This window comes from Phyllopteryx taeniolatus, chromosome 4 (assembly GCF_024500385.1).
Source record: "Phyllopteryx taeniolatus isolate TA_2022b chromosome 4, UOR_Ptae_1.2, whole genome shotgun sequence".
NCBI classification, from domain to species: Eukaryota; Metazoa; Chordata; class Actinopteri; order Syngnathiformes; family Syngnathidae; genus Phyllopteryx; species Phyllopteryx taeniolatus.
The window spans coordinates 8,960,080-8,984,994 of NC_084505.1; the positions used below are offsets into that span (position 1 = coordinate 8,960,080).

The 24,915-nt window shown below is 40.6% G+C and overlaps 3 protein-coding genes across 9 annotated transcripts in view; 1 reads left to right on the forward strand and 2 right to left on the reverse strand.

Moving 5' to 3' along the window:
- The window catches only part of LOC133477513 (inactive rhomboid protein 2-like), a 53,661-nt gene extending 50,622 nt beyond the window's left edge, over positions 1–3,039 (reverse strand). For 4 of the 6 annotated variants that reach the window (XM_061772338.1, XM_061772335.1, XM_061772341.1 and 1 more), the window contains exon 1: positions 2,880–3,039. The gene's annotated coding sequence lies outside the window, so the exon portion shown is untranslated. The remainder of the gene's footprint in view (positions 1–2,879) is intronic. The other 2 variants (XM_061772336.1, XM_061772337.1) reach the window with 1 other exon arrangement.
- An 851-nt stretch (positions 3,040–3,890) lies between these two features.
- acox1 (acyl-CoA oxidase 1, palmitoyl) lies at positions 3,891–23,441 on the reverse strand. 2 transcript variants are annotated; one of them, XM_061772344.1, is made up of 14 exons: positions 23,198–23,441; positions 20,056–20,215; positions 13,295–13,455; positions 12,605–12,712; positions 12,357–12,476; positions 12,157–12,272; positions 11,377–11,546; positions 11,055–11,217; positions 10,665–10,855; positions 9,296–9,475; positions 9,107–9,212; positions 8,371–8,514; positions 8,000–8,206; positions 3,891–7,899 (listed from the first exon to the last, which is right to left on the reverse strand). In XM_061772344.1, exons 1-14 carry the CDS (start codon positions 23,304–23,306, stop codon positions 7,849–7,851), a joined length of 1,986 nt encoding a protein of 661 aa, XP_061628328.1. In that variant the 5' UTR covers positions 23,307–23,441; the 3' UTR covers positions 3,891–7,848. The 2 variants fall into 2 exon arrangements, with proteins under 2 accessions (XP_061628328.1, XP_061628329.1); XM_061772345.1 differs by lacking the exon at positions 13,295–13,455 and adding an exon at positions 17,633–17,793.
- On the forward strand, positions 23,438–24,778 carry ten1 (TEN1 subunit of CST complex). Its single transcript, XM_061772346.1, has 3 exons — positions 23,438–23,646; positions 24,162–24,319; positions 24,432–24,778. The coding sequence occupies exons 1-3, from the start codon at positions 23,558–23,560 to the stop codon at positions 24,569–24,571; spliced, it is 387 nt and encodes a 128-aa protein (XP_061628330.1). The 5' UTR covers positions 23,438–23,557; the 3' UTR covers positions 24,572–24,778.
- The last annotated feature ends 137 nt before the right edge of the window (positions 24,779–24,915 follow it).

Below are 24,915 nucleotides of genomic sequence, written 5' to 3' on the forward strand. Positions count from 1 at the left end.
TCCCCGTCCCCGCCTGTGTGGAGTTTGCATGTTCTCCCCGTGCCTGCGTGGGTTTTCTCCGGGCACTCCGGTTTCCTCCCACATCCCAAAAACATGCATTCATTGGAGACGCTAAATTGCCCGTAGGCATGACTGTGAGTGCGAATGGTTGTTTGTTTGTATGTGCCCTGCGATTGGCTGGCAACCAGTTCAGGGTGTACCCCGCCTCCTGCCCGATGACAGCTGGGATAGGCTCCAGCACCCCCGCGACCCTAGTGAGGAGAAGCGGCTCAGAAAATGGATGGATGGATGTCATAACTGAGCAGTGATAGTAGGTCAAACTTGATATAGACAGAAGTCACAGTGCAATCTCCGAGGTCAAATACAACAACTACAACGGACAACTAGGACACTCATTCACATCTTATCTAAATGTTTTATTTTTTTTCGATTCGAAATAAAGTTGTTAGAGGATCAAACTGTCGCCATCATCTTTGCCTGTAATTTCATACAACAATGAAAATGTATTAACCACAGATTAGGCAAAAAAAATAATGAAACTCCATCGTTACTTAAATGACAAAGGCATAATGCCAACTTTATGTCACAGATGGACGCTTTTTAACATTTTTAATTCTCTTAAGTGTAGAAAAAAAAGTGAAGTCAATATGAAGTTAATTACAAGCCAATATGAAAACACTAACTTTCATAATAAATGTACTGTGACTCTGGATTCTTACTGCTTTTAATAAGAATTCACTAAATTTATGTAACTTCCACTCTATATACTTTTTCCTCATTGTAAAAGGAGTTGTTGAGGTTTTGCTGTTGCGACTGAGCCTTTTTTTTGGCGTTTCAAAGATGCCACAGAAAAAGCCAAAGAAAAATCAAATCCAGAATTAATCATTTATACCTCACTGTCAGGTGAGGTACACTGAATTCTCATGCAATTTTGAATGAATGAGCTAACACTGCAAGGTTTTGTGCAATTTCAGACACATTATTCCCCCCCAAAAAATCAAAATGTTATGACCAACACTGACCAAAAGGTCATCCAATAATCACTCAATTCAAAATGGAGTAACATAAATTCTTGTAAGTGTGCTGTGTAACTGTTCAAATACTCCATCCATCCATCCATTTTCTTTACTGCTTATCCCCACTAGGGTCGCGGGCTGTTGGAGCCTATCCCAGCTATCTTCGGTCGATAGGCGGAGTACACCCTGAACCGGTCGCCAGCCAATCGCAGGGCACATAGAAACAAACAACCATTCGCACTCACATTCACACCTACGGGCAATTTAGAGTTGTCAATTAACCTACCATGCATGTTTTCGGGATGTGGGAGGAAACCGGCGTGCCTGGAGAAAACCCACGCAGGCACGGGGAGAACATGCAAATTCCACACAGGCGGGGCTGGGATTTGAACCCCAGTCCCCAGAACTGTGAGGCAGATGTGCTAAAAAAACATGGTTGTGGTGGTCACCGGTGCTTGGGAGAAAACATTCGTTCAAGGATTGCTTGAGGTATGTACACACTTTTAACACAATACGGCTCACAAGCAGCCAACAAAACATTATGTAGCCTAGCAAGCTAGTGCTAGCACTAACGGTTGTACGTAAACATGCCAGCGTTCTGGCGGCGCGGTGTACGACTGGTTGGAGCGTCTGCCTCACAGTTCTGAGGACCGGGGTTCAGTCCCCGGCCCCGCCTGTGTGGAGTTTGCATGTTCACCCCGTGCCTGCGTGGGTTTCCTCCCACATCCCAAAAACATGCATGGTACGTTAATCTCAACTCTAAATTGCCCGTAGGTGTGAATGTGAGTGCGAATGGTTGTTTGTTTGTATGTGCCCTGCGATTGGTTGGCGACCAGTTCAGGGTGTACCCCGCCTCCTGCCCGATGATAGCTGGGATAGGCTCCAGCAGCCCGTAACCCTAGTGAGGATAAGCGGTAAAGAAAATGGATGGATGGATGGATGCCAGCGTTCTGTTGAATCATGCGCTAAAGTTTCGGTGTGTGTGAAGTAATTTTATTACAACAAAGTGATTTAATTACAGTAAATTAGCAGCCATTATTTCTGTCATGTGGTAATGTTGGTTTGACCTGACTGATTAGAATACATGACCTGACTCGAGAATATTTTTGAAGATACTCCGTATACAGTACACAAGTGTATACAGTAAATGAACAAGTCACTTAAATAGACACATTGCTCCAGCTTGTGATCGGATCGTTTTTTTTTGTTTTGTTTTTTTTATTTTTTTTTATTTTTTTTTATAAAACTCGCTGATCGGTCCCAGAAATCCTGATCTTGTGAAGCCTACGTAAAATTGCCCTAAAGGTTTGGGAAACACTGAGCTACACGTACAGAACGAGAGTAAACGGACATGACACTGTCCACTAGTTCCGCGGTCACGTGGCCGTGTTTGAATGGTGCCTCCCGCATAGTTTGTATAACAAATGGGAGAGCTGTCACGCAAATGAAACGACTCAACATATGGCAGCTGTGATGACGCTGAAAAGGATAACTGAAGGGTATTTATAAAAAAAAAAAAAAAAAAAAAAAAAAAAAAAAAAAAAAAAAGTCGAGTTTAGAACAAGGATAACAAAAGGCTTCAATGGTGCATAAAGTGACGACTGTACGGTAATTCGTTAAAAGTAGTAATTTCAATTTCATTCAATATTCAATTTCAATTTCATGAAATAAAAGCGTAGTGACTTTGCTTTACCAGATTACGGTTTATGGTGGTGATTTCGGATGTTACTGATGTAACTACTTTTCCATTTCCCACGAGTAGCTCGCTTACGACATGAACAGTGCTAATGTAGCTAACTTTTTCCACCCACGCTATTACAATATTATTGTAACCTCAACGTCTAAAAGCTCTTTTCGACTCACCTGCGGCAATGAATGGCTGGCGTCTTCTTCGTTAACAGGTGCTATTTATCCGGCAAACAACGCCGCGGTCGGCTATACGTCCGCCGGTATCTCGGCACTTCCCCCTTTGTGTCTTCCAACATCCTTGGATTGACTCGCAGCCGAACCACACACGAGCGGGAGGCGGAGTTTCAACTGACCTTATCCGGAGAGGTGGTGAGCTGGACGGACTCCAGCTATGTCAACACCGCCCCAAACGAAACCACTGCTCGTGTATAAATAAATATCCAGTGTTTTGACAACATACCTGTACACTTTATTTCTCATTTTTATTTAACGGATCTGGATAGAGTGAACAGATATTCTTCTCAGAAATTGTACTAAATGCAGCTAAACGAAAAAACACCCATCGTGGCTTTCGTTGGTTCGATTCAAGTAGGGGTGGTTAATTTAAGTGTATTTGTCTGTATTCATTCGTCTCATTAAATAGTTAGTTCATTTATTTATTGTTCACAAAGTAAAATTCTAAAATAAAGCCAACATTATTATTACATAATTGGTGAGTTAACTATAACTGAATATAGAAAACATTTCAATTTGTTTTATTTCACGCATTGTTACCGCTGGATTAAAAGTCAACGTATAATCAACAAGCTGTGCCAATGTCATGCTACTGAATTTATAAATGTAAACATAATGTGAGAACAATTTCAAAATGAGGTTAATTGGATATCTACTAAACAGTACCAGTAGCTCTTCCAATCAACCGCTGAATTAGTTAAATTTAACCAAATTTAGCGTTATGCTTACTTTCGTGTGGAATAATCTCCACTGAAATTGAGTAGACCTGGTCATAAACAACCATGTACTGTGTTCTCCAGACATCTGCCAAATATTAATGATATACAGTAATACACAACCATTAATGTACAGTACTTTTTCAATCAGCGTCCAATAAAGTTATAAAAAGTTGAATTTATAGCTAATCAAGTTTAGCAGGTTATCCAGTCACCGACACAGGACAGAGACGGACACTGCTTAATGAATATTTATTTTGACAACGTCAAATTATTTATCAATATTAGTAGAAACATGAACAAATATCCAACCAATTATGGTTAATAAACATCTTGGCTAACTGTTACCATGCCTTTACAGCATATACTGTACATCAGTAAATACAGGGACAAAATGTTATCCTGTGAAGACAACCATCTTAGTCTGGGAAGGAAAATTCCTCAAGCAGACAGGCACATACTGAATGCCCATAAAAAAAAATATATACTGCTAAATTATGCACATTAAAGACTTCAAATTAAATATATCGCTATATTTCTTTTTTACAAAACAAGTTTCCATAAAATTAAAATACTTTGATTTGTCAGTACAGACAATAAGCATGGGTAAAGAAAAGAATGAAAGGCAATCTTGGCTCAAATGTGAACCCATGTACTTAATTTCCTCACTTTTATACATCCGTTTATACCATGTTCTTTAATATGTCCTTATTTTCTCATTAAATGTAGAATGGGCTCTTTGCACATAGCGCTGTAACATCATATTCATTGCGGAAAATATGGTTGACCCTCTTCTGGTTTGGCAAACTACAATAGCCATATATTCATAATCTCAGAATCAGAATCATCTTTATTTGCCAAGTACAGTGGGGCAAAAAAAGTATTCAGTCAGCCATCAATTGTGCAAGTTCTCCCAGTATAAAAGATGAGAGAGGCCTGTAATTTTCATCATAGGTATACATCACCTATGAGAGAGAAAATGAGGGGGAAAAAAAGAAAAAAATCCAGAAAATCACAGTCTGATTTTTAAAGATTAGCAAATTGTGGGTGAAAAAAAAGTATTTGGTCACCTACAAACAAGCAAGATTTCTGGCTCTCACTGACCTGTAACTTCTTCTTTAAGAGGCTCCTCTGTCCACCACTCGTTACCTGTATTAATGGCACCTGTTTGAACTCGTGATTAGTATAAAAGACACCCGTCCACAACCTCAAACAGTCACACTCCAAACTCCACTATGGCCAAGACCAAAGAGCTGTCAAAGGACACCAGAAACATAATTGTAGACCTGCACCAGGCTGGGAAGACTGAATCTGCATTAGATAAGCAGCTTGGTGTGAAGAAATCAACCGTGGGAGCAATTATTAAAAAATGGAAGCAGTGTGCTGGATAGATGGAAAGAATACTTTGGGAAGAGTAGAAGAGGCAAGTATGATGGCCCAGGAAGTGGCAATGATTAGTAAGGAGGAAGTAAGAAAGGCATCTAAAGAGGATAAAAAATGGAAAGGCACTTGGTCCTGATGACATTCCTGTGGAGGCATCTAGGAGAGGTGGCTGTGGAGTTTTTGACCATCTTGTTTTAACAGAATTCTAATGGGTGAAATGATGCCTGAGGAATGGAGGAAAAGTGTGCTGGTGCTCATTTTTAAGTACAAGGGTGATATACAGAGCTGTGGGAACTGTAGTGGAATAAAGTTGATGAGCCATGGGAAAGAGTAGTGGAGCCTAGACTCAGGACAGAAGTGCGTATTTGCAAGCAACAGTATGGCTTCATGCCTAGAAAGATTACCACAGATGCATTATTTGCCTTGCAGATCTCGATGGAAAGGTACAGAGAAGGTCAGAAAAAGCTACATCTAGAGAAAGCCTATGACAGAGTACCCAGAGAGGAACTGTGGTACTCCATGCGGAAGTCTGGAGTGGGAGAGAAGTATGTTAGAATAATACAGGACACGTATGAGGGCAGCAGAACAGTGGTGAGGTGTGCTGTAGGTGTGACAGAGGAGTTTAAGGTGGAGGTGGGACTGCATCAGGGATCAGCCCTGAGCCCTTTCCTGTTTGCAGTGGTGATGGATAGGCTGACAGATGAAGTTAGACTGGAATTCCCATAGACCATGATGTTTGCAGATGACATTGTGATCTGCAGTGAAAGCATTGAGCAGGTGGAGGAACAGTTGGAAAGATGGAAGAATGCACTGGAAAGGAGAGGACTGAAGATTAGCCGAAGTAAAACAGAATATATGTGCATGAATGACAGGGGTTGAGGGGGAAGAGTGAAGCTACAGGGAGAAGAGATAGCAACGGTAGAGGACTTCAAATACTTGGGGTCAACAGTCCCTAGCAATGGTGAGTGTGGTCAGGAAGTGAAGAAACGGGTCCAAGCAGGTTGGAACGGGTGGAGGAAGGTGTCAGGTGTGTTGTGTGACAGAAAAGTCTCTGCTAGGATGAAGGGCAAAGTTTATAAAACAGTGGTGAGGCCAGCCATGATGTACGGATTAGAGACAGTGGCACTGAAGATACAACAGGAAGCAGAGCTGGAGGTGGCGGAAATGAAGATGTTGAGGTTGGAGTGACCAGGTTGGATAAAATTAGAAATGAGCTCATCAGAGGGACAGCCAAAGGTAGATGTTTTGGAGACAAAGTTGGAGAGAGCAGACTCAGATGGTTTGGACACGTCCAGAGGAGAAATAGTGAGCATATTGGTAGAAGGATGATGAGGATGGAGCTGCCAGGAAAGAGAGGTAGAGGAAGACCAAAGAGAAGGTTGATGGATGTCGTTAAGAAAGACATGAGGGCAGTTGGTGTTAGAGAAGAGGATGCAGGAGATAGGCTTACATGGAAAAGGATGGCACGTTGTGGCGACCCCTAACGGGACAAGCCGAAAGGAAAAGAAGAATGATCCCAAACACACTGCCCGGGCAACGAAGGAGTGGCTTCGTAAGAAGCATTTCAAGGTCTTGGAGTGGCCTACCCAGTCTCCAGATCTCAACCCCATGGAAAGTCTTTGGAGGGAGTTGAAAGTCTGCATCCTAATAATTCCTGCTTAGTCTTTTAGAGGAGGACTTAGAAATACGTACGTACGTCTGTGATGGTTAGTTTGGGCAAGTCCTGTAAACACAGGCTTTAGAATAGCACAATTTTTCAAAACTGGAAAAGATCCAACCGTATTTCTGCAACGAGGGAGATCACTTGCAAAGAGCCCATTAGGAACATAACACCTCACGTGCCTTTATTTATTAAGTGGTTCGGTAAAGCCCATATTGGATCTTTTACAATGCCTTTCAACTCTAGATTGAGCTCAGCCTTCCATACACACAAGCAAAAATGTGGTCGTGCTCATTTTAATTTTTACGTTTACTTTGTGATAGCAATACATCTTAGTGTGCATTGTAGACTCACTGTGGCTAAATAGTTTCAATAGGCCTACAAACACTGTGCCAAAACAAAGGTAAACCAGCAACCTGAAACCCTCTGAAATAACAGATTTTAGGAAGTAAAAGGTCAAATCGTTTCTGAGGTGAAGCTGTTCTAATTTGCTTCAGGCAACATGCACATAAAATGTCTGTTGCAACATTAACTTACATGAATTTTCCCCCCACTGAATGACAAGGCAATATTGTGTCCTTGCAATAAAATTACAAACAGCCCAGTCTATGGGAAAATAAACAAAACAGTTTTTGGTGCAGGGAGGGTTACGTAATATTCATAGTTGTGTTTTGTTCTTTTTAGGAAAAACAAAAAAATGCCATCAGGCTACAAAAGAATGGACAAGACATGAAGTATTACATAATTAGATAAATTTGAAGTTTCATGGAAATACATTTCATGGATGTGAGTGGATTCTTTTTTTTTAACGCATTACATAATTAGATAAATTTGAACTTTCATGGACATATGTTTGATGCATGTGAGTGGATTCTTTTTTTAAGACATGGAAATCTATAATTGCTCATCATGTATATAAACAATTTTAAATCAATTTATAAAAAAAAAAAAAAAAAAAAAAAGAATGATTTAGACAGTCAAAAACGTCTCTTCCCCTCATTAAATAAGACGGGGAATTCATCCAAAGAATACAGGCGAGTCTAAATGAGATGAGATCAAAGTCAATAGACTTGTTGGGGTTTGAAATGAAGAATTAGTCCATTTCATATCTACAAGCAGAAATGGTCGCTATCAGAATGTGCGGCTCAGCTCACAGTTTGGACCTCAGGGGCTTCAGATACTTATGATAGGACTCGTGCACCTGCAGACGGAAGAATGCAACCGTTAATTGAATTGATGTGCGACTGCGGGTTACAATTATTTGTCACCAATTATAATCCTCTCCTGTGACATTTGCTGACCTCTGTAGAGTTCAAGGGTGAGCGACGGGCCCATTCAAACATGTGCTCATAGACATTCCCATCGTATCGCCCTAAGACAGAATTCAGCATCCTGTCATGGATATCAAAGGCATCTACCAATGCCACAGCATTTGGCCTCAGCTCAGAAAGCAGCTCCTTGATACAAGTAGTAATCTGCAGCATCTGGGACCCGTTCAAAAGTCCAGCCTGAGATAAAACAGATGGAAATGTTGATAATGATTAGACAATTACAGCTCGCAACCTGCAGACAGATCTTAAACGGTCACAACTGACACGATAAAATAGTCACCGACCGGGTATATGGATCAAAACCACCAAATGCAGTTTTGATATATTTGTTCGAGTTGTACCTGAAGAAAGTCTCCAGAGTTGTTCGAGATGCCATGAAGTGCATAGAGGCGAGCAAGCGTCAACAGCACTGAATGTATGGTGGCAGCATCAATCTCCCCCAATTTGTCAGCGAAGAGCTTCACTACCACATAGTGGCAGTGAGCCTGGAAGAGGTCAAATACAGGAAGGCACAGAGTTTAATATCAATTAGTCAGGTAAACATACAGTCAAATAAGCAAGAATATTTTTCTTAATTCAGTGTAGTTTACATATAAATAGAATAAATTATTTGCAGCAGAACAACGAAGAATTTGCTCATGTTGCATGGAAATTTAAAACGGCGGCCGACTGGTTTGCATATCTGCCTCACAGTTCTAAGGAGCCAGGTTCAAATCCGATCTCGCCTGTGTGGAGTTTTCTGAGTTTTTCATGTTCTCCCCGTGCCTGTGTGGGTTTTCTCTGTGTACTCCGGTTTCTTCCCACATCCCAAAAACATGCATGGTATGTTAATTGAAGACCCTAAATTGGCCGTAGGCGTGTATGTGTGTGCGAATTGTTCGTTTATACTGTTTGTGCCCTGCGATCGGCTGGCAACCAGTTCAGGGTGTACCCCTCTATCCCAAAGACAGTTGGGATAGGCTCCAGCACGCCTGCGACCCTAGTGAGGATAAGCGGTATGGGAAATGGATGGACGGAAATTTCAAACATACTGAAATTCAGATAAACTCCAATGTTGGTCATATGAAATGGTCTTACATCAGAGGCTCGGACCAGGTCGATAGCACTATTATTCCAGGCATCCTCTTGGCTCTTCTTGTGTTGCAGCTCCTTCTGGATGCTCTTGGCTGCCAGCTCTACCAGACTTAACACATAGAAGGATCATTTGCATATATCGGAGACAAATCAGCTGCTGGCATGTGATAATCTATCATTCTCATTTCGTACGTGGCGGCTCGTAGTTTGTAGATCTCCACCAGGCTGGACAGGTCATTAATATCGAGCCCAGTCGATCTTGCGGCGACAAGCTGTGGTTGAATTCTTTGATGCTCTGACTCATTCAGGTATGATACAATGCCATGCAGCCGCTGACCTGCTCTAGCCTGCCTGTAGCTCTTCATCAAGTACCTGCGCGCGCGCGCGCGCACACACACACACACACACACACACACACACAATCATGCAAAATGTATATAATACAAAAATCTGTGGACAAGGTCAGAAAATTGTTTAACACTATCTATTAGCTTAACAGTCTAAACTAATTTGGATTAACAACAAAACCCAAAAAGCTCCACATTAGTCTTGTGACATGTTTGTTTTTACTGTAGGAGTGTAGTATGTGTTGCCTGCATGTCTGGTCTAACTGGGCTGCTGAGGGGATGCGCATTTAAGGTTATAATGCGTTTCCTCAAATAGTGGCTGTCTTTCTCTTTGAAACCTTGCCCTAGTGTCAGACACTTAAGACAAACCACCTTACGCAAAGGTAGTAACTGTAATAATACCGGATAAGACGCTATTGTTCACACACAGACAGTAAAGAGTTCACTCCTAAGTCCATTTGAACTACCTGTACAACTAACTTAAATAACAGCCCTTGCAGAGCACGGCTTGAAGTTAACTTTTTAGCCCAAAGGGCAAGGGCCCTAAAATTTTCTATAGGAAAATTCATGGGACTCCTACATAATTTCTTTTCCTCTGCTTAGTGATATTGAAAAATTATTTTTTTCTAAGCAGCCTCTGTGATATGTTTTTATTTGAAATGTAGACATTACATTTGAAGAGAGAGAAGTATGTAAGATGTATTTTTGATACTTATTTCTTATTTCATTTTTGGGACTAATGGAGTGTACTTGTGGAGTTATATGTTTTAACAAGAGTTAAAAATCGTTATTCCCTCTCCGTGTGATGTTCAAATGAGGAAGTGTAGCGCACTCGCAGACTGGCTAAGTGATTTGGCTTCGTATATATAGCCCAAAACTACAAGCACAATGACTCATTAGTTTATGCCGAGACAAGGCCACAACGATAGAGGCACTTTTAATTTCGCAATATCGTTCATATTGTGACATCCCTATATACGACAATCATTTTTTTACTTGACGTTTTTAATATACTAGTAATATTGTGAGTTCTGCTTCCCTACTTTTTCCCTGTTTGGGATTGCTGTTTTTGGATAAAGATTTTGGCTTGGTAACCCTCACACCACCTGGTTAGTCTCCATCCAAGTACTATCCAGGTCTGATCCTGCAGAGCTTCCGAGATCAGGCGTTCTCAGGGTAATATGGCCGTATCCTAGTAACATATAATAACACACCTCGCGGTCTGCAGCATCATGACTGTGTTTTCTCCCTCGTAGGTGCAGGTTGGGGTGAATTCAACATATATGTCCGGCAAGGCACTGCTGCGCGAGTAGCCGTGACCTCCGCATGACATGCGGCAAACCTCAATGGCAGAGTTGGCTGCCCACGTGGTGAAAGCCTTCAGACCAGCAGACAGAGCGTGGAGCTGCACATTGGAGAAAGGTGAAAAGAAAAACACAGGATGGTAATCATTTTTACATCACCCAAGAACTCATTGTGAGACACTAAACAAAACTATATGTAGATATTGTGAATGACCAGACATCAATTAAACATCATTATCATGAATTTGTTAGGACTTTGATGCATCAGGTGTACACATGGATTGTATCTTCAAGCAGTACCTCTGGCAGCTCACTGAAGTCCCCCTGGTTGATGTCTCCAGTGATGCGGTGGTACATTTGGTTCATGTACTGCCCAACAAAGGTGAAGGCATAGGCCATAGCAAGCACAGGGAAAAGTTTGTATTGCTGCGTCTGGTAGTCAAGGATCTGAGGCTCTGGCCCTCTGCAGGACAGAAAAAGTACGTCTACTTTTTTTCATGAAAAAGGATGTGAAAAAAAGGTGATATCTGGACAGGCATATGTTTACGCTAACTTACAAATTCTCTTGTGCATTATTAAAATTGTTTGCATAAGTGACTCAGTAAAGCCAGTGGTGACTGACCCAGGCCGGATTTCAGACTGGTGGCGGACAACGCTGTAGCGGATGGCGATGGTGCTGGACTTTGCGAGGGCCCGAGCGGACTCGCCTACAATCATGGAACGGATGAAAACCATGGTGCCATAAGTCAGCTTAGCACTAGGCGGCTTGACGTAGGTGCCATCTGGGTCCAACTAGTGGCCAGACAAGAAATATTCAGCACGTTGATCATGTTCTATGTAACAGAAATAAGACTCCTCCTTTCCACCACCCTCTTCAGGTAAAAAAAGATGGGAGCCACAAGGTGCCTGAAACTGTCTTATCACAACTGATACTGATGTGTCTGCTGGATGTCATTTCCAAATTAACATTGTGGTGGTCTTCTAAACTCAATCTTGAACCATTTGTACAAATACAATACATTATTTTCACTGCACTGGTTTGGTATTTTTCCAGATAAATATTATAAGAAATAAGTATACATATATTTATGGACAAAATTATAAAATATAACACATTATTGTAAAATCATAATGTATAAATAGTCCTCCTCTCCAATAAACACCTGACACTATCTGCTGTTAAGTGAACTTACCGTCCTGCCACTATTGAAATATGCCAATCAAATGCACTTACCAGATATTTAGCAGGCAGTTTTGTATGTGGAAGCAATTAAGATAAGATCAAAAAACAATGCAATTCTTTTGGAGTATTGAAATGTATAAAATTCCTACTCTGGAGAGCAGTAGCTCTCTGCTAAAACGAGTAATTACTCATGACTGCAATGTGCGTTGAACAGCTGACCTTGGCGTACTTCATGAGCATGTTCTCCCGTGGTATCCGCACATGGTCAAGTTTCAAAAAGCCATTGTCAACTTCATTAAAACCAAATTTGGGTCCAATATCCCCAACAACAATACCTATGAGAAAAGAGTTTGTTTCTGTGCAATACGAAACATGAACAGATGTGACCATTTAGAAGATATTCCAAATACTGTAGTTACCTGGCAATGGTTTGTGTGTGTCCATGTCACGGATAGGTACGATGAAAGCATGTAGACCGTGGCAATTTCCCCGAGTATACAGCTGGGCAAGTACAATTGCGTGGTTTGAGGTCTTACCAACTAGAATAAGGAAGATTTGTATGAAGTTGTTGCGCATTTCATTTAGGGTTTCAAACATTCAGAAAAATGCAGAAATCTAAAAAAAAAAATACAACAAATTGTCTTGGGTTGTGTGTACATCTACTTACGACCTCCTGGCCACCATTTGATGGAGCTGACAGTGGGGCTGTTAAGGATAAACTCTTGTGTGGCTGGGTCATATGTGGCAGTGGTCTCCAGTCCTCGGAGGTGTGTGCCTGGAGTGACGGTATAAAGCAACCACCACCAGACACACATACACAGTTACATAAAAAAGAGTTATATATGTAAATATATAAGTTAAATAATGTAAACAGCACAGTAAACAAACAAACTAACATAAGAACACAGAAAGCATCTTGGTAGAAAACAAGCCCAAGCGAGTTGCCATGAAGTCACTTGCCAATTCATTAGGGATATAAATGTCATTACATCGCAATAATAAGCACTCCCTTTAAATGGCAAAGCATACTTAGTACCTTGTAAATGTTTGACAGATCCAAAAACATGTAACAATCTAACTATCGTATGTCCTTTCAAATCCTATGTACAGCACAGCATTTTGTGCATGAACTAATAATCATTTTTCAGGCTGGATGACCCATCGAACCTGAAATATACAGCAAGAAAACTACCTCAAGTACATTTTGGCGGGTTTAACTGTTAGAAAGACCAATCTGCAGACCCAGATATTTTAGTGCAATTGCAAAAGGAGTCCACTTTTTTTTTTTTTTTAATCCTCAACACAGCTCATCTAAAATCAGGATGTAAACTTTGGCCCATGCTGTTCAGTATTTTACCGTGGCCCATCTCAGTCTGAGCGTAGGTGCCGATGATCTCTAGGTTCCAGGCAGGCATGAAGAATCGGTCCATTTGTTCTGACGTGGCCTGGTTGAGCAGCGTGGGCAGGAACATTCCGAGATGCAGATCAAAGGGATCGGGCCTGCCTGGGTGCACGCAGCTAAACCATAGAGGACAGGGGCCAGTGGAACAGGAAACCAGGTGATAATTCGAAGCAAAGGCAAATTACCGACAACATACAAGCATTGTTGACGGAAGGCAGATTATGGAGAATGTAATCCAAATTAAGCACAAATAGATGGAGAAAGTAAAATAAACATGGAGGTTGAAAAAGAAGCCATTAAGAAAGGAGAAAACAATTATTTAATCATCTTGTAAGCCTGATTTTTAAAAAAAAATAAAATTTACAAAATTATGTGCATAATTTGACTTGAAGTAGCAATGTGACAAGTGGCCGCCATTTGTGGAATTTTCTAAAAAACATGGAACGAGCACTTCAAATGCCTCTAAAATCGTCTGCTGCAGGGACAGGGCGACTGGTTGCAATCGAAGGAAAGATGAATGCGGCCAAGTACAGGGATATCCTGGACGAAAACCTTCTCCAGAGTGCTCAGGACCTCAGACTGGGCCAAAGGTTCACCTTCCAACAAGACAATGACACAGCTAAAATAACGGCGTGGCTTCAGAACAACTCCGTGACTGTTCTTGAATGGCCCAGCCGGAGCCCTGACTTTAACCCAATTGATCATCTCTGGAGAGAACTGAAAACGGCTGTCCACCAACGTTCACCTGACAGAACTGGAGAGGATCTGCAAGGAGGAATGGCAGAGGATCCCCAAATCCAGGTGTGAAAAATTTGTTGCATCATTCCCAAAAAGACTCATGGCTGTATTACCTCAAAAGGGTAAATACTGAGCAAAGGGTCTGAATACTTATGGCTATGTGATATTTCAGTGTTTCTTTTTTAATAAATCTGCAAACATTTCAACAATTCCATTTTTTTTCTGTCAATATGGGCTGCTGTGTGTACATTAATGAGGAAAAAAATTTACTTAAATGATTTTTAGCAAATGGCGGCAATATAACAAACAGAAAGAGTGAAAAATTTAAGGGGCTCTGAATGCTTTCCGTACCCACTGTATATATGTCAGGGGATGAACACCGAAATTGCCAACAGATTCAATGCGGCCGCTATTCAAGTTTACATGTGCGAGGTGCGTTGAGGGACACTCGGTAAATGGGAGAGAATGTGTTCTTTGTTAGGAAAATTATTTGTATCAAATTGCTTTAGTTAAAAGAATGTACGATCACGTTGTCATAATATGGAATTTTGCTTGTTTTGTAATATAAGACGAGATGAGATAGATCAATGTCCTTTCACTATCGTTCCTGTCCTACTGTGTTGCGTGTTTTTGTTTGCACATTAAGGACAAAAGTCCTGTGTTTGTTTTAATTTTTCATTTTTAAAAAGACCATTTAAGCAACACGTTGTTCCTCATGTTTTTGAGATTGTGGGGTTAAAGCTACAAGTGTGGACTGAATGGACTGCAACAATGGGGAAATGAAATGCCTGTATTTTGAGGGTAAAAACACGTCAGCAACATACAGTACTGAAAAAAAAGAAAAATATGAACTGGTTCATTTTTGGAACAGCGAATCTAGTTCAAACTTTTGAATTATGAACTATGAACTGAGCTAGTTAATTTTTGGAACGGTGACGTGAACTTTGAACTAGTTCGTGTAGAAAATGAACTTTCCCAACACCAACAATGATAGATATCGCTTAAGGTTTTGAAATGTGTTTCTTTATCATTTAGTGATACGGGTAAAGTGAGGTATTTAGTTCTAATCCCAACTTTAATTTCTTTAGGTTAATCTATACCCTGCCTCTTGCCCATAGTTAGCTGGGATAGGCTCCAGCACACCTGCAACCCTAGTGAGGAGAAGCAGTACGGAAAATAGATGGAATAGAAGATAAAGGGAAGCCCGATGGTACGAGTCCCCGGTAACCCAGAGGAATTATACAGTCCCGGAGTCCCGGCACTCACATCAGTTGGACGTTAATGTCGTTGTATAGTGGCATTTGCATTTGTTGTGACCTGTCTTGGCCCCCGTACACTACCCATGTTAGAAACATCCTATAGTTTTAAATCTTTACGTCATGTACCAAACTGAACTGCAATGTTTCAATCATTGGATTCAGGAAATGTTTTCTTGCCATATTTAGAAGGAAAAAAAGTATGAAAAAGAGATGGCTGATTTCCTTTCAAAATGTAGCTAATCACAAAGATACATGACTCATGGCTACTTAAACCAACAAACAAAATTACTGATGTCAGTATTAGACCAAAAATTAGGGATGTCCCGATCTAACTTTTTCACTTTCACAGATATTGCAGCTTTGAATTTTGGCTGCTACCGATATCGGTCCGATATCAGCAATAAGCATACATTATTTATTTTGTATTTTGGAATGTTGGAAAAGTCTAAGTGATATTACTCAAACAGAGAACAATAATCAGCAACAGTAGGTATGAGAAAAAACTGAACCATTTATTATTAACCAATAGGTTACATAAAGTAACTTTAAAAATAAGAATGTACTAGAATTGAATAAAATAAATAAAAATTAAATTAGGAAATCCTGAAAAATAACTTCAATAAAACCAATAAAAATATGTATTTAAATTGTAACATAACCACTGCTTAACTTAAACAAGCATATTCTACAGTTGAATAGATTCAATAAAAAAATAAATTAGAAAGTCAAGAAAAATAATTTCAATTAATAATAAATACAAATACTTTTAAAGTGCAAAACACCAACTAAAATAATTTTTGTATGGTCATTATATGGTGGGAACATCACTTTCTTTCTTCACATGTGCGGCAATATACTTTTGAACTTCTTGCTGCAACTGAGGTTTAGTTTTAGTCACAATCACTGTTCCTGCTGTGCACATCTTGGCCTCTGAGGTGCAGTGTGATACAGGCAATGAGATACACATTCGCAACAACGTCGAAGTCAAAAGTCACGATCGAATATTGTTATCATAACTCGTTTTTCACAGAGTTTGAAGACAATATCCCAAAGAGTAGTGTTATATTGCCTGTTTGTATGTGGTTATACAGCATTTGTGTACCAATATTCATTGTTTGGAGAGATATAAGTGCTGCAAGTTCAATGCTAATTTTCGTTAGCTCATCATTGTTTTTTTCCATTCATTCACTAGCTTTGAGCTACCGATTTTTGTGAACGAAACGAAGGGTGTGATTTATTAGAACATTCAATAGGTGTAATTTTTTATGTGAGTTCAGTTTTATAGTGAACTTCAACTAGTGTGTGAAACGACTTTAAGCAAGCAACATTCACTCTTAAGGCCTCTTTATACTCCCGCGCTCTCGTGGCCGACAACGCCTGCATTGCATCACGTGACCGACGCATTGGGCCGCATGGCCCCGATGCGTCACTTGCCGCGCACACGGCAAAAAACTGTTGCTGCGCGTAGAATGCCGCGGAGATCATCTCTCATGATTGGTCCGTTTTAGTCAAATGCTGTGATGACGTACTTCAGCATTCCCCTTGGTTCTACATAACATCTACGCCGCCACCTTCTTGATCGATTTGGCAGCATAATTAAACGTATCATCTGGTCATCTAGGTCCATTTGTTCTAGCAGACACTGTTCCACGGTCACCGTTGTTGTTGCTTTGTTCCTTGTTCCGGAAAAGAAAGTAAAAACGGCTACCGGAAATGGCCAAAAAATGCAGAGGAAACTCCACCCTGTGGTGCTGTAGCCAATACCAGCAGTAGCGACACCCCCGACTTGGAGGAGAACTGCAGTACATTATCAAAACTGCGTGCGTGGGTTGCGCGCGAGTATAAAGGCAAACTGCTTGCAGGATAGCCGCAGTGATGTCAGCGCAAGAATAAAGAAGGCTTTACTCATTGCAACTATGTTAGCACCTTAGCAACCTGTTGCTGTGATCACGTGGGCTCTGCTTGCCATCTGGGCGCTGCTGAATAAAAATGCTGGAGCGGAGTGTGGAATGGACTGCTTGTATAAGAGTGATCAAATCTGAGATTTTAGAGCCAGTGCAATCTAATTCAACATTGGACATTGGCGACATTGGACCAATTTCCGATCTCAAAGATCCCCTACCCCTACCAAAAATATCTGAGCTTTAACATTGATCTGTCAAACACATACTGAACAAGCGTAATCATGTTTGCATTTAAAATGGGCCTGTTTTCACTGGTCAAAAATACAAATGTAAATATAATGATTTTTAATGATATCCAAAAAAGAAAATAAAGGGTGTACTCAAGAACTGACCGTGACCAAGCTCAGTTTGAGCATATGTGCCAAGGGCCTGGTAGGACTCTGCTAGAGGTAACCATTTCTTGGACTGCTCAGGGTCACATTGGCCATACAAGGTTGGGACGAACATGGCAAAGTGTAGTCCCATTGCCTCATGAAAGTTGCCTCGAAACATTCTGGGTGAAGGGAATGCAGACAATAAATAACTGATGTTTAAGTATTGGGTGGGTACTGATGTGAAGGTAGGTAGGTAGGTAGTATTCATGTTTAATGTGTAATGTATTAACCCTGAATCAAATTCCGATAGTTTAGTTTTTTTTACATTCCTTGAATTATTACTTCAAAGTATAAAGTTTTTCCATCAAAAAACAGAGCAGTACAAGGACTACATTGGATAAGATACAATAATGAGTCACCTTTGGTCTGTGTCTTGCAAGAAGGACATGTTTATTCATTTCTGTTTGCTACATAATTTATCTATTTTGAGGGGAGGCTATGGATTACTGAACAACAGAGAGAGAATTCAAAGTAGTTTTTATTTCTTTTTAACAGATAAACCTAACAGTGAATGTCTTTGTTTAATTGACAGGTTAAAATATGGCTAATAATAATGATAAGTTCCCAATTCCGATATAGTGCCTATATCAGTCTATTTACTTGTATAATTCAAGTGACACGAATCAGATATCATTGTGTTTCAAATTATGGAGAACATGAAAGCCATTTGTGCAGATGACAAAATTGCACATTGTGTTAAGTGTCAACAACAAACAGTGAAGTACACAGTTTAAAAATAAGAAATGTTTAAATGTCAGGGTCCGAAATATCCAGTATGGCATCGATATAAAATGATGTTTTCAGAGATGTATTCTTCAATTTCTATCGCTACAGTATACGACACATGTTTTGAACCATTTATTTCTCGTAACTCGAGAAAGAGAGTGTGGATTTATCACAGAAATGAAAACTGCGTAGCAAGCAGAGGTATACAGCTACGTGATAACCGATTGGTCAAAAGTCAGCGCATGGCAGCTAGTAAATGATAAAATACGACATGCCAAGCTTACGAACGGTTGAAAAGTGGGCAAAAAGCTTCACATGCTTTAGTTTTATGTTCAAAGAGGGTGACGTAGATGAGATACATTTTTCCCTTTGTAACCAGCAAGCAAATGTAATTAAATATTGACGAAATTACTCGCCGAAGTTTGTGGACGATGTTACAGGCAGCGGGCTAAAATAAGATAATGTTGACAAACACAACCGCGTGCAGGCACACAAGGAGGAAGTAGATTTGCATAAAAGTCCTGCAACATTATCTGTAATCTACAAAACTACTATTATAAACTACATTAAGCCATGCCTTAACAGCGAGAAAGATGAGGTAAGTTATTCCAATCGATCGGTGGTGTGCTGTATGGTAATATAATAGGTGAATGGCAGAAGGATATATGACACCATCAGGGTGTATAAATCTCGAAGATAGAGAGTCAGCTGATCAGCCTCAAGGTGTTATGTGTATTTTTTTACTTTAAAAAAAAAAAAACAATTAAAAATTACTCGTAACCAGAGAAAACAAATTCATTTTTATTGACATGATCAGCAAACAGACTAGCTAATTTATCCAATTTAGATGCCTCTATATAGTGTATAAATATAGGGTAGAAAAGCATAAAACTAGACAGTGATTTAATACCTAGTGGAAGTTTTATTCAAATTACTGGCCAAAACAGCATGTAAAAAAAACTGCTACACAAATCTCAGCAATTGCTATACAAAAAATGCTGAGTATTTCGGACCCTGAATGTTAAATACCGTTTCATTTGCCTGGACTCAGTCTTCCCTCCCTTTACGCTGCCATGAAGCCACAAAATTGGAATATTGCCATTTCAACCTCGTAGTGTACATGCACCCTGTGAGTACTGGAAGGCAGAGAGTTGGGCTCAAGTCTGCCTCGTGGGGGCTTGGCTTGCGTCGTAAGGGAGGCCCAGCTGTTTTGTGTTCTCTGAAGACAGGATCAATGTCCCACACTTTGAAACCGATGGACTAAACGATGTGCTCATCATCCAAACGGAACTGTACAGCCTCTTGGAGACAGGGCTATGCATAGCAACTAGTTAGAAAAAGTTTAAAATATATAATTCATAAAATGTTAAAAAAAGTAAATATACAACCAAACACTTCAATTGTGTGTGTCCTGTATTAAAGTTCTACTCTATGCATCTGCAAGCTGGAAAACTCATATACCCTTTGACTTAGTTTCAATCTCAATGTACTTTGCTCCAATTTTATTTGTTCATACGCTACAATGCCCAGGGCACGGTTTACATAAAGCTCTTTGACATGTTTTTTTTTTTTTTTTGCCTTGTCATAGAAAAGAAGTCTTGTATGACATATCCCGTGAGTGTGATCCGTACTCGTTCAGACTTGTAATCTCATACCTCTTATAGCAGTAGATCTCCTCTGGGTCCGCAATGCCATACTCCCTCAACTTGAGGATCATTTGAGCACTCTTTCTAACAGCTTGGTCATAGCGCTCACTGCGGGACAGGAAGTTTGGGTCCTCCTCCTCAAAGCCTGGGTCGTTCAGGACCATTGACTCTGCAGTGGAAAGGGGGGAAATCAATCAGCAATACAGTGAATGCCCACTATATTGAGTTCATTATTTGTGTTCCCTACGATAATGCAGATTTGTTTTTCATTGCTTTTTTAATATGGGCAATTCCAACTTTACAGTTGCACGCCTTCAGTGTAGTAGAATGTCGTGCTGCCTGCAACATGCCAGGCAGCACTGTGGGTCTAGTGGAAGAGATGCCAAGTAATAAACAGCAAGAAGAAGAGGCATAGAAGGTCCCCAACTATAAGCGCCAGTTGTAGTTGTTGTCCCATAGAGCAGAGAATATACGCCTGTGAGGATTGTTGTATTCTCTGTTTGTATGTGTTGCTGCTCCAAGTGTGTTAAGGCTTTTTCACACTGCACTTGGTGACACGTCTGATGCGTGCGACTTTTCCATTCATTGTCTATGTGCTGAGGGGGCGTCAGCGCGTTTTGCCGTGATGCCGAACGTTGCGTCAATGCAGAGGGGGTCTGATGCTCAGCGCTCCATCATCAGACAGAAAATTTTCTATTTCAATCTCCCCTTCAAAGCTCCCTGCTCAGCCTGAAGTATACCTCGAAGCGCTTTTTCTGGAACTAGAAAGCACACGAACGAGTTTGAACTCCGAGTTGCTGCCATGAAATTAGTATGGGATATTCCCATTCCTTTATTTATTTATTTATTTTTTGCTGCTGCGTCACCTCCTCTTTAGCCCGTCTATGGAATTTCCAATTATACGTTGTATTTCATTCTATGAAATTACATGGTTTGGTTGAGCAGTTTGGTCTTTATATACACATTTTATTCACTTGTTTTACATGTCAGTAAATTAATGGAGTGAAAAATAAACAGCTTGAAGCAGCCACACTTTACATCTGATGTGGAGAACTCTGCGAGCAAGAGCATGAGAGCAGGCACTAAGAAATTCTTTAAAAAGTGTGTTTTAATAAGTATGATTTTCTCGCATGTGGGAGAGAAAAACTACAAAAATGTTATATGGTCCCTCTATATCGCAGATTTTCATTCAGTGCGGGTGGGTCTGGAACTTAACCCCCATGATACTGGGGTTCACTCTATACTTTTTTAATCCTGTCAATCTACTGAGCATCAATCAATTCCCACACTAGCTGTATATCGGTACCCTACCAGAAACTTACAGAAAAAAAACAACTTACAAACAGCACCGGGACATGTAATGTTTAGTAGGGCTGGGCGATGAACCGAAATGTAATCGTGATTTAGATATTCACTTCTCACAATCATAAAAATTTGTTAATCGAAGAAAAACGATTCTGCTGCGGTGCGGGTTGGGTATGCAAGTTCCCGCATTGTAAACGCACCCTGAACGCATCCTGTGTTGCTTATAGCAAGTGTGTGACGCATGTTCTTCTGCACTTCCTGAGCAGGTTTTAAGCTGTTTATTGACACCCCAGTTGACATTTAGTGTAAAAAATAAACGCACAACAAAAAGTATTAGATTGTATAATTAATTACAAGACACACACTGTTTTATAAATCACCAGCTGATGCTAACAGTCAATGGAAAACCCTATTGACGGGCTAGCTAATATTTGCATTTGGTCACGGGAAGGATTTACCATCAAATAACGAATAGGCATGCCAATGTTTTAGCCATGGCTGTCCATTCGTCCATCTTCCGTACCACTTCACTACGGTCGCGGGCGTGCTGGAGCCTATCACAGCCATCTCTGGGCGAGAGGCGGGGCACACCCTGAACTGGTCGCCAGCCAATCGCAAGGCACATATACACAAACAACCATTCGGGCCATTTGAACCAGGGTCTTCAGAAGTGTGAGGCAGATGTGCTAACCAGTTGTCCACCGTGCTGCCCTAGCCATGGCTGCATTTATTTTTATTTATTTTTTCTATTTTGTAATATATTATTATTCTACTTGATACCAATGGGTTTTCAGGTTGTTCAATTAAGTTATATTTAAACTTGCGTTTTGGTAGTTAAATTAATACAAAGTTTTGTGATCAATGAATAATTGTTTATTAATCATGATTTCAATAATCAAAATAAATGTTTTTTGCTTCCCATAATTGCACAGCCCTGTTTGGTGAAACAGTCTAGTACACTGGGTGCATGATGAGGTTATGGAAAAACATTCAGATTTCCACCATTCACTAGTTAATAATTGTTGTTTCATATAAACTAAACTAATAAGTCCAGTTGTGCTAGATTTCTGCATACCATGATCCACTGAAGTAGGCCATAGTTCATTACTAATTCAGCTAAATGTATTTGCCCAAACTGGACATGACTACAATACTGTATATGGTGGTGTCAGTCTTTCTGCTACTAACTAGCTCAACTTTGTGACCTTGTCAGAGCTCGATTCAGCGCCTTCAAAAGGCTTCTATACACAACGATTTTAGCAATTTGAGCACAAGGAGTTGGACCAACTTGCCAAGAGCAGTGAGTGCTGTGAGTTCCTACCAGTACGCCGCGGGAAGTGACCCACTTTTACTTAATTGGTCCAAAAATCATTGATTTATTTCATCTTTGTTCGTCTATGCATGCCAGTGACTTATAAGGTGAGGCGGAACAATTAAATTGTCTTCCACTAGATGGGAGAAGGTATATAATTAACCTGTGTACTGTATTCACCTTTTGTGGCGTAATTTTTGGGTGGTATGCCATGAGATTTTTGTATTTTTTTTCTTTTGTACTCACTAATTACATAGTGACAGAGAAACAATGAGGCGCGTAATAAACTTCTAAGATAATACGATAGAGTAACGTCAAATGAAGGCAAATTTCAGTCAATTAAACAGACTATCGAGTAATATAAGTAGCGAGCTGCTAGCTAACATGAGCATCTTGAATTGTTCTTTGTTTGACTCGACGCAAAGATTTAAAACTCTTCGACGGTAGTTTTAGACTACACCGTGACTAGGTTAGAAGTGACGAGTTCAGTGTCCAAAATGAGCCGTTACGTCACACACATGCAGCAAGAGTTACCGATTTCTCGTCTCCTCTTGGTCTTCTCGAGGCCTCCGTTCAAAATGTTGGTGAGTTTCTCGACATCAAAGGTCGCCTTCTGCCTCTCGTTGAGTATGTCGGGGTTCATGTTTGGAGCTCAAAGCGAATCGAATGAGAGCGACGCGCGTTTGTGAGATTTGACCCGTGCAGTAACTGAGGCGACCTGCTCGGTCCGTCGCTGGGCAGAGGTGGGTGACGTCAGGTCACATGGCACAAACCCGGAAGTGAGAGGTTTGTTTGCCACAGCCGCCTCCTTGTACGTTGCAGTCGGTCGTACACGGCTTCATCAGTTTACGACGTAGGCCGAATTTTGTACGTGACGCAGAACGCGTTGTCGTCATGCTTCCCGCTACTGCGGTGTATTATTTCCCGTGGGAAGTCAAGCCTGGAGCGTTTCACGATGGAGAGTCTGTGCGAACATTTGGCAGGTGGGCTTGTAGCTCGCTTTGGATTTGATTTCTATTTCGCTTACCCGCGTGTCGCATTTTGTGGAGGATGAAAAAAGAACTTCAATGGATAAGTGGTTAAGAAAATGGATGGATGGATGTAATTACAATTACATTGAAGTCAAAACATGTTTCTAATACAAGTGTTATTTCAGCACCCTTTTCATTCTGTTGTGTTGGTCACTAGTGTGAGGCAGCACGGTGACCTTGTGGTTAGCCCCACAGTTCTGAGGTTTTGGGTACAATTCTCGGCTCCGGCCCTGCTGTGCGGCGTTTGCATGTTCTCCCCGTGCTTGTGTGGGGTTTCTCCGGGTACCACACTATCCCAAAACATTTCATGTTTTGTTAGTTGAGGACTAAATTGTTAGTGGAGACTTCTGGAGACTCAGACTCTCCGCAGAGCAGGAGATGTTCACCATTCCGTATCCAGAGTTTCAAATAAATGGCACTTCCAGAAAGTCATCACTGGTTACTTTCATTATATCCCATTTTTCTAGACTCACCTGCTATGAGCCGGAGAAGTCCCAGGCTTCACTCACAACTCATCATGCTTCCAAAGACCACCATGTAGTCATCCACACCTCCTTTGTGGAACCATTTAATCCCATAATTGGAGCCCAGTATGTAGTTCTGGGTGAAATACAAACAGCCGAAGGTAAGAAAAGACTATCCAGGGTGGTTTCTTTTAACACAAACGTATAATTTTGAAGATCACAATGTTCTTTAGTGTTGTTGGTTTTGTAGTTAATCATCTTTTTGTTTTACAGGGGTTGACATGAGGGTCTGTGCACGTGTGCTTAACTGCGTGGATGGTGTAAACATTGTCCTTCTGCAAAAAGCCATCAATGAGCAGAGGAGCTTCTTCCGGGAAAGGCAGTGCCAACTGGAGGGTGCTGCTGTGACTTGATCTTGGACATGCTCGTGGATTGCTGACAATGTTGACATTTAAATTAAACGACCGCGAATACGAACTTGCTTGGTCGGTGATGACTTCATTGATATTCTGAATTCCTGTCCACAATACAGTGCAGGTCATTTAACTCAAAGAAAAGAGTGCCTTTCATTACAGTTTGCCACTGTGCGTTTCCTGTTTATATAAAGGTGTAATACTGTTTGTTGTAGCTTCGATTTTTAGAGAAACAAGCATTTACAATACACTAATTGTCATGTCTACTTTCATGAATGAAAGAAAAAAAAAAACATGCCGCTCCATCAGGACTTTGCTTTTACTTTTCTTCGCTCAAACTCTTC